Here is a 9,803-nt window from a genome sequence, read left to right on the forward strand (position 1 = left end):
AATGCTAGAAATCTTCGCTCTGTAGGGCCACACGAAGTAATTTGAACTAAGAAGGAACATGGTTGCGTTTCGTGTCATTAGTGACAACCCGTGATCTTCTTTTCTATTAGAATTAGGTGAGGAATGGCTTTCATGGGATCCTTAAAAGCAGTAAAAATCTGTGTCAAAAATAAGGTAAGACTTCAAACTTTGACACAGTAAAAAGAGTAAAAATACTCTGCGGTAAGCCTAATGTTGCATCATTAATCAAAACCTATAACAAGATTCCCCCATTTTCATGGCAACGGAACATTTTATTGGGCTAAAAGACTTTTAATTACTTCACATATGGGTAACATAGCTAATAGCAAATTCCAACTGAAATACCTAGGAATGAAGAGTGTTTGTACGAAACATAGCATGATATGACCAGGATAATTTTTACACCGAGAGCATCCTACATGTGAAAAATTATCGGTTGGTACTAAGCGCCGCGTGATCATATTTCAAGCTAATCACAAACCTTTATATCCCCTCATGTTCTCCAATCACCCAATATAAAATCGTGAATCTCATATCCTCCACTAATCACAATATATATGGAGCGCCACGTGACGTTTCCCTTGGACCAACCAATAACTTCTCCCTAGATGTGCACGGATCTGTAAGTAAATGGTCTGCACTACTTCAATTGCTGATAGAAAGAAATTAATTTTATAGAACCAGAATTGACAATATAAATGTGAGCTATTGATTTGCTGTCTAAACTGTTGGTTTGTCTTGTGAATCAACTGCAAAAAAATAAAATAATAAAAAATCATCTGCAACTCCTTTTATGATTTCAGAAGTTAGCTTCAATTAAGCTGGATATTGAAAGAAAATAAAAAGAAACTCATCATATTCAAAATGAATTTTACGTAAATCATCGTGTATTTAATTTACCAATAACCCTTACAAGAACAATCTCCATCTTTGAAATGGTGAAACCTATTCCTGTCTCTCACAATGATCTCTCTATTATAAATTTCAGATATCATTATTGTTACAGCATGACAATCCCAACAAGCACGAAGGTTCTTCACAATCCTAATAGGCACACCTTCCTTTAAACTGATCAATCCAAAAGCAATGGCAACTTTCTCGCTATGTTTACACAAAGCATCCTCTTTTTCTTCTTCTTCTATGTCGAAAAGAACAGGATTAGTATTAGCCACATAACCCAATAATTTAAGCCTCATAGATATCTCTTCCAACTTTGCCTCAATTTCACCATACCTAGGATGGGACTTATCCCCCACAAAGAACTCATGGACTTCATCATTGACCTCTATAACAGTACAACCGGGGAGCTTTCTGACACCTTTGGCTTTCATTGTTTGCCTTACATTACTAACTCTATCCCAGTTCTTCGAATCAGCATAGATATTTGACAAGAGCACATAGGCCCCGTGGTTGTTGGATTCTAGCTCTACTATCTTTTTTGATGCAAGTTCACCCAATTCCATGTTTTTGTAGATTTTACAAGCATTAAGCAAAGCCCCCCAAGCACCAGCATGAGGCTTCACCGGCATTTTATTTATGAAGTCTAAGGCATCATTTAAGCGGCCAACTCGGCCATATAAATCAACCATACAACCATAATGCTCAAGCATAGGCTCAAGGCCGAATTCTTTTCTCATCGAGTCAAAATGCTTACAACCTTCCTCGACTAATCCAACAACACTACAACCCCTTAAAACAGAGACAAATGTGACCTCATTGGGCCAAACCCCTTCTTGTTTCATAAGGTTAAAAAGCTCCAGACATTTCCAACCAAACCCATTCATCGCTAGCCCACCCATTGCACTACTCCACGTATAAATGTTCTTGTCTTTCATTCCCCAAAAGACTTCCATTGCCTTATCCATGTTCCCACATTTCGAGTACATGTCAATAAGTGAAGTTCCCAACGTGACAGTGATCGGTATCTTTTTTCTCTTTATGTACGCATGTGCCCATCTTCCTTGATCCAAGGCACCTAAGTGAGAGCATGCAGATAAAACCGAAACCATTGACACCTCACTGATCTCCACACCCTCCAATTGCATTAAGTGAAACAAATTTAGTGCGTCCCTAGATTGCCCGCACTGTGCATACCCTGCAATCATCGCATTCCAAGCAATGTGATCCCTCTGAGGCATTTCATCAAACAAATCCCGTGCAAAACCGACATCACCCGATTTCACACAAGCGGTCACCATTGCAGTCTGAGTCACCAAATCTGGCTCAGGAATATCATCGAACACCTTACGCGCACAGTCCAAGAGACCCAATTCAGCATACATGTAAATCAACCCACTTTGAACATGTGGATCAGATTCAAACCCATGTTTCGTCAGCGCCGAATGGACTGCCTGGCCCGTTTCGCGATCCAACAATTGGGCACAAGTGCGAACCAAGAAAGTGAATGTGTAATTGTCAGGGTGAGGACTGAGATTGGATTGTAGAATCCTGTTGTAAAAGACGAAGCTCCTTCGTGGGTTTGAGCTTTTGGAGTGAGCTCTGATCATGGAATTGAAGGCGAAGAGAGTTGGGTTGTCGCATTGGTGTAGAACTTGAGTGGAGTAATCGAGATTGTTGGGGTGTTTCAGAGCAATGGAGGCGACGAATTGGCCGTGGAGAAGAGGGTCGTTAAGAAGACCGTTAATGAGGAGTTGGGTGTGGATTTGCTTGATTTCCATGAGTTTTGTGCATGATTGTACGAGGGAGATTGTTGGGTGTTTTGCCATGCATCGTAAAGAGCTCATCCCTACATTTTAGACTTACAAACTGAAGATATACATACTTCAAAAGTATATGCGAATAAAAAATTACAATATATAACCATCTAAAATAAAATTCTATTTAGTGTGTTTGGTTTGAATTTTCTAGACTAAGTTTTTTAAAAATTTAGTTTTTTAATTTTTATATTTTTTTATTTTTAGTGAATATTTTTAAAATTTTAAACATTTTTTTTACTTTTTTAGATAAACCTTACTTAGATGTGTTTAAAAAGTAAAAAAAATTGTGAAAAAATATTTTAAAAAATTAAGAAATACATAAAAATACAAAAAATGTACTAAATTCTTGTATTTTTTTGTATTTTTGATAATTTAGTGAATTTTTAAAAGATTTTTTTTATTATTTTTTTACTTTTTAGGTGTATTTATGTTAGGTGTGTCTAAAAAGTAAAAAAATTGCATAAAATATTTAAAAAATTCAGTAAAAACAAAAAAATATGAAAAATAAGAGTGTAGAATTTTTTGAAAACTGTTTTTAAAAAATGGGAACCAAGCAAAGTGATTATTTATGCGGGAGATTTTATTTTTGATTTATTAATTTTATTTTGTACTTTCAATCTAATCGAATATATTTCCTTTCTTAAAATCCATCAAAAATCTAAGAGGGAAAGTTTCCACATGAATATTTTCATTAATATTTTGAACAATTTTGGATTGAAAGACAAGGTTGAAATTAAATAAAAATTTAAGAATAAAATTTATTCAAATAAAATTGCAGTGACTAATGTGAAATCTTACCTCAAATATGGAGTTTATTAGTGTAATTTATCCAAAAATATAGATAAAGATTTGTAATTTAAAATGATGGGATAGCCATTGGTCTTATTATGTTAAAAATAAGAAAAATGTTATCAACGTATCTTTAAGAACTCATAATTTATCTGCATAGATTTGTGTGGTGAAAATTAAATTAATGAAGTGTAGGGTTATGAGTAAAATGAATTTCAACTATTAATTTTTTTAAATAAATTTTAAATTAATAAGGGTGAATTTGTAATGTTGTTATAAAAATAAAAGATTATCAATATGATTTAGGAGCCACATAATTTCAAAAAGTTTCCCAAACTTTTGTGATTTGAATTCAAACTAAGCAGACTGGGCTGGGTTCGGGACTTACCTATTCTATCCAAAATTTGCACACATTTACAAAATGATGGACCACCTCACAGGCCGTCAAGCCCATATCCACGTCTACAAGTTTGTGGTGTTGGCTGATTTCTTTAATTTCTTCTTTCTTTTTTTTTTCAATCAATAAGAAATCACGCATTGGTCTTCCCAACTTCTTTTTTCTTTATTTTTTATCTAGCAAAATACTGTAATATCTTTTAATTTTCGCAGTCTACTTTGGATTGTTTTGACAAATAGATAAAAGTTAGTTTTTTGATTTTTTTTTTTTTTAAAAAAACATGTAAAAAGTAGAGAAGTGATATAATTTAAAAGAGATTAAAAATCAAAAAATTGCTTTTAACCTTTTTTCCAAAAAAGACCTTTGAATGTCACTATTCTCTTGCTAAAAAAATATTGAAGTGTGTAAATTTTCAATTGTAAAATTAGACCCATAATCTTCTTATATGAGATGATATTGATTAAATATATAGATCTTACTTTTGTGAGAAGATTATCTAATCCCAAGATATTGATTGTATAGTAAAAATTTAAGATTAAAATTTCAAATTTCAAATTCAAGTCACTATAAAAAGCAATTTAAAATTTATTCAATCTTAAGGTCAAGTTTGACAATTGTAAAATAATTCATATTTTTATCCTTTTATCATTTTTTTATCACATCACCTCTTTAATTTTTTACACATTTTTCGTAAAAAAATAAAAAATACACTTATTTAGGTCATGCCAAACAACTCTAAGAGCAATGCTAGGGAGCTCGAAAATGAGCTCCCCCGAATCCCCCTAATTTTTTTTTTTTTTTTCAGAAGCAGAGAAGGAGAAGAGAAGAAAGGAGGAGGAGGAGGAGGAAGGATGAGGACTGGAGGGGGCCATAACCACAGGGGGAGGAGGAGGCGGAGGCGAGCGACGGGCTGGGCGACGAGCTGACGAGCTGTGATCGAAGCTGTGACGATCAGAGCTGCGACGAGCTGACGATCGCCAACGATCTGCAAGGTCTCTTCTCTCCCTCTCCCTCTTTCTCTCTCTCTCCCTCTGTCTCAGAGACGACCTGCATGAAGAAGAAGAAGAAGAAGGGAAAAAAAAAATACCCAAAACGATGTCATTTTAAACATTTAGAAGATTGGAAAGAGCAAAATTCGAGGGACGAAACTTTATTCCAACCCTAATTTCAAAGTCTTAAGATTATTTAAGATGTTGAATTTTATGCAAATAAAAGAATTGCTTCTAAATAGGCCGTCTATGGGGCCCACGAAAGAAAGGTACCTCCCTCTCCTTCAACTAGTTATGGGTTATAAGTCCCATCAGCCACTTCTTCGTATAGAAAAAAAATCTCTCTCTCTCTCTCTCTCTCAGTGATGGTCTTGAGCTCTCTATACTCACGTGCTTTCTACATAACCATTACCATAGACCCCATAGATCATTTTGAATCCATTAACTCTGCTTCTTAACAGTCCCAGAAAAAGAAAAAAACATAAAATATGACCGTTTAAAAGTCCCGTATAAATTCAAATACAGGGAAGAAGGAGCTATGGAGGGTGGAACAATCTTCAAAAATTGCAACATGACCGTCATACTCCAAAATAAAAGTCCTCATTCATCTTCTGAGCTTCTCGAGTCTCTTTGGATTTCCAACTCTTCCCCTTCTTTTCATGGTAATTTTCTTTTGTTACCCCTGCTTTTTGCAACACCTCTATGCCTCCTCTATTGCCTTTTGGTTTTCTGAAAAGGTTTTTGTGTTCTATTTTCCATTGTCCATTATCCATTAATGGGTTTGTTGTTGGCTCTCAATTGAATTCAATTTTGTATTGGGTTTTTATTTTTATGCATCTCTGCTGAAGATTAAAAATAATTCATCTTCTTTTTTTTTTTTCCCCCTTTTCTTTTCTTGTATAGTCTGTTGGTACTCTGTTTTGTTCTTTAAGAGGCCCCAGGATCCCTGTCCCCAAAATTTCTGTCCCTATGTCCTAAATCACTCACAGTTATTGGATATATCTTCGGATTCTCAAATCTTAAAATTCTTGTATGAGATTGTGAGTAATTTGGGTCAGGAAGACACAAGTTTTTGAAGACAGAAGACGCTTCCCCCTTTAAGAGGTCAAATGTTTTTTCCTTTCCTTCTATTGCTGAAATTTTTTTTCTTTCTTTCCATGAGTGAGACCAAAGAAAAGTTCCGTAATGTTAGAAATACCAATAAAATTCACAGAATGGGCTATAGATGTACACCTAGACTCGTAGAAAAAAGGTTTGGGAAAAAATGTGAGAAAATGAAATGTGTGGATTAGATTTATGGATATAAGTCAGGTCACATTAAATTTTAATTTATAATTTTATTATAATTATAGAAATCAAACACTGATACATATAAATAGATAAAATTTTATACATTCTGTATCTAGCTCTCTGATTAATTTTTGTGGTGTTAACTTATTCATTCCATTATGGCCCCATAGACAATGACGCATTTAATTTGATTAGACAAGACCATGCAAAATCACTTTCTTGCCTAACACTAGTGAAATTTCACTGTTATTGACAAATACATCTTATGCTATTGCTTTCAAATTTGATGAAATGGAGTCCGTCGTATGCATAGCTGACTCTGCTTCATGTTCAACATCCATGGCTCCATTTTTTGCTCATTTTGAAAAAGAAGAAAACTGCAATGAGGACTTTGATGGTTGCCTCTATCAACCCGAGAAGAAGCGGCGGCTCACGACCGATCAAGTTCGGTGTCTTGAGAGGAATTTTGAGGTAGAAAATAAGCTTGAACCTGAGAGGAAGGCACAGATTGCCAATGAACTAGGGTTGCAGCCTAGGCAAGTTACCATATGGTTCCAAAACCGGCGAGCCCGGTTCAGGACCAAGCAGCTTGAGAAGGACTATGATTCTTTGAAGGCCAGCTATGATGGGCTCAAGGCTGACTATGATATCCTCCTCAAGGAGAAGGAAAGGTTGAGAAATGAGGTAATTTTTATCTGGGTAAATTACACTGAGCTCTTTAAAGACTTATTTTGAGAAGATTGTTAAAAGTGGATTTTTTTATTGTTTTGATTTTTTTTGTAAAATTATGTAAAAAATATATGAGATGATGTGATTCAAAATGAATTAAAAATTGACTCTTGACTTTTAACTCGCTTCCCAAAAGACGCCAAAGTTTAGAGAAAAATATAGTAACACTTATAATTTTAACATAATTACATTAAGTCTCCGTTTGGAAAGTGGGTTGACTTTTTGACTTCTTTTTGTTATTGTAGCTTGGGCTAAAAAGCTTGATTTTGGAAAGACTTTTTGACCTTTTTTGTGAGAAAATAGTGTAATGATTATGGATTGGATATGATGTTTTATTTGTTGTGACTAAAATAGTCTATTTTGTCTTTTGTGGCTAAAATAGTCTCAAACCTCCTGCCAAACGGAGCCTAAGCTTCTTTTAGATTTTAATTCATATAACACTTTTAGTCACATTTTTATCAATAATTTGATAGTTATGTAGATGAAAAAAATAATTGTCATCTTTTTTTACATGAATATCCTTGTTTGGAAAGTTAACTATTTTAATAAATTATTTTAATTTTTTACTACTAAAATAGTTGTGTTTGGGATGAGGGTTGAATTTTTTTATAGTCGGATATGATATTTGTCAAAGAGAAAAAATGAAAGGATTTTAGTAACTTTTTAATTTTTTAGCTAAAATATGAGATAAAAAAAATTAGTATGTTTGAAATAATTTTTTAATTTTTTACGAAAAGATATATAAAAAGTTTTAAAATAAAAAATATTTTTTTTTTTGACTTTTTAGTATAGATTATTGGTTTTTTAGTAAATTTTTAACTTTTAGACTAAAATATTGAGTTGCCGAATGAGAATTTAAAGTCTCGTTTGACAACTCAATATTTTAACTCAAAAAGCCAAAAAAACTTCTCCCAAACATTATGTTCTTTATTTTTGCATTTTCATACTATCTAAATTAGTTTCGGTTTTTTTAACTTTACTAAAGAAGAAATCATTATAATTATTTCAAAATTGTAAGACTTTTATTGTATTTGTTCTGAATTTCAGTGCAATTTATCTTTATTTTTAGAGAGCTCAGTAGTTTCAGTCAGTGTAGTGCTAATTAGGCTGATAGTCATTAATTGTTCCTCACCAAACGGTTCCAAATTTTTTCCATTCTTTCTTTTGAATAGGTTCATTTGCTGACAGACAAACTGCTTCTCACAGAAAAAGAAAACCCAATTACAGAACCAACTGATTTCAACAATGAAATGGCTACAGATACTCATAAACAAATCACCAATGCAACCTGTGAAAGTATTAGCGAGGTACCAATGGAAGCTAGTAAGCAGGAAGATGCAAGTTCGGCTAAAAGCGATGTTTTTGATTCAGAGAGCCATTCTTCCTTGTTGGAGCCTGCAGATTCTGCTCATGCTTTCAGATCGGATCAATCTGATTTTTCACAAAACGAAGAAGATGAACTCACTAGGACCCTTTTGCCCCCAGTGTGCTTCCCTAAGCTTGAAGATGGAGATTACAATGAACAAAGTCCAACAAATTGTTGTAATTGGAGTTTCCCAGTTGAAGATCAGCCTTGTTGGTTGTGGCCTTGCTGAATTGTTATTATCCAGGGAAAATAATTTTTACATCATTCAGCAATGCAATGTCTAGTATTGTGTTGTAAGTAATGTTGGAATGCAATAAAGATAGTCAATATGATATTGCCCTTAACTTGGTCTTATTTTGGCATTTTTCGCTCACAATTAAGTTGTTTCGCAAAACTTATTTGTAGTTTAAAAATAGGTTGCCAAAAAAAACCATCCGAAATCTAAAGTTTATATTTTGAGCATTTTTTTTAGTACGAATTTTTTTGTTTTTTGAAAATGTTAATAACATACACATCCTACGGGCAAGTTTGGATTGTATAAAAGAGCGGGAATTGGATTAGTTATCTATGTGTCCTGTTTGTCCCACATTTGGTTGCATTAATGATGGGATAGTGTGGTAGGATAAGACACTATGGGTGTGTTTGATTGGACGGACTGAAAAAGGGGGGATTAGAATCCATCGGACTTGAGTCCTGGGACTGTGAATCCCCCGGACTATTTGGTCGGATTAGATATGTATCCTGTGTTTGTTTTTTCATGGGATTAGATGTCTGGATAGGACTATTTTCAGTGAATCCAACGTTTGGTTGGACGGACTGGATAGGATAAATGAACAAAAGACTATTTTACTATTTTTCAATTGTTTACTATGTAATAGCAATATTAAACATATCTTTAATATTTTAATTATTTTTAGTAAACATTAAACATACTAATGGTTAAATTTTGTTTAAAGATATTTAAACATACTAATATTGATAAAAAAATTTGACTGGTATAGATTATTTTTATTTAAACAAATAAAAATTTATTGTTGAAATTAAACATACTAATGGTTAAATGTTTAAATTTTTGTTTAAACAATTAACATTGAAATTATTTTGATGTACAGATTATGTTTAAACAATTAACAATTAACAATTAAATAAATGTTGATGTATAGATTATGTTTAAACAATTAACAAATGTTGATGTAATTAACAATTAACAAATGTAGATGTAATCAAATGTTGACGTATTAAAACATAATTTAATAGATGTTAAATAAATATACATGTTGATGTACAGATATTGAAATAATTTAATAAACATGTTGATGTACAAATGTTTAAATATTTAAATAAAACATAATTTAAATAAATGAAATTATTTATTGTTGAAATTAAACATTTAATTGTTTAAATAAAACATCTATTAAAACATCTATTAAATTTAAACAATGAAATTAAATAAAACATAAACAAAATTTTAAAATAAAACATCAATAAAATATCTATAAAAAATT

General features: G+C 32.6%; 2 protein-coding genes across 6 annotated transcripts; one reads left to right on the top strand and one right to left on the bottom strand.

Annotated features, from left to right (window-relative positions):
• Positions 1-879: 879 nt before the first annotated feature.
• Positions 880-2,814, bottom strand: LOC114286686 (Tetratricopeptide repeat (TPR)-like superfamily protein). The gene has a single exon (XM_028229885.2). The coding sequence runs from the start codon at positions 2,763-2,765 to the stop codon at positions 918-920; it is 1,848 nt and encodes a 615-aa protein (XP_028085686.2). The 5' UTR covers positions 2,766-2,814; the 3' UTR covers positions 880-917.
• Positions 2,815-5,221: 2,407 nt separating this feature from the next.
• LOC114286687 (uncharacterized) lies at positions 5,222-8,642 on the top strand. Of its 5 annotated transcripts, none has more exons than XM_028229888.2 (3): positions 5,222-5,575; positions 6,577-6,887; positions 8,105-8,642. In XM_028229888.2, exons 1-3 carry the CDS (start codon positions 5,452-5,454, stop codon positions 8,525-8,527), a joined length of 858 nt encoding a protein of 285 aa, XP_028085689.1. In that variant the 5' UTR covers positions 5,222-5,451; the 3' UTR covers positions 8,528-8,642. The 5 variants fall into 5 exon arrangements, with proteins under 5 accessions (XP_028085689.1, XP_028085687.1, XP_028085690.1 ...); XM_028229886.2 differs by having other exon boundaries at positions 5,227-5,575; positions 6,517-6,887; XM_028229889.2 differs by having other exon boundaries at positions 5,228-5,575; positions 5,817-6,887.
• The last annotated feature ends 1,161 nt before the right edge of the window (positions 8,643-9,803 follow it).

The sequence above is a fragment of the Camellia sinensis genome, chromosome 5 (assembly GCF_055761805.1).
Source record: "Camellia sinensis isolate YWXY chromosome 5, ASM5576180v1, whole genome shotgun sequence".
Taxonomy (NCBI): domain Eukaryota; kingdom Viridiplantae; phylum Streptophyta; class Magnoliopsida; order Ericales; family Theaceae; genus Camellia; species Camellia sinensis.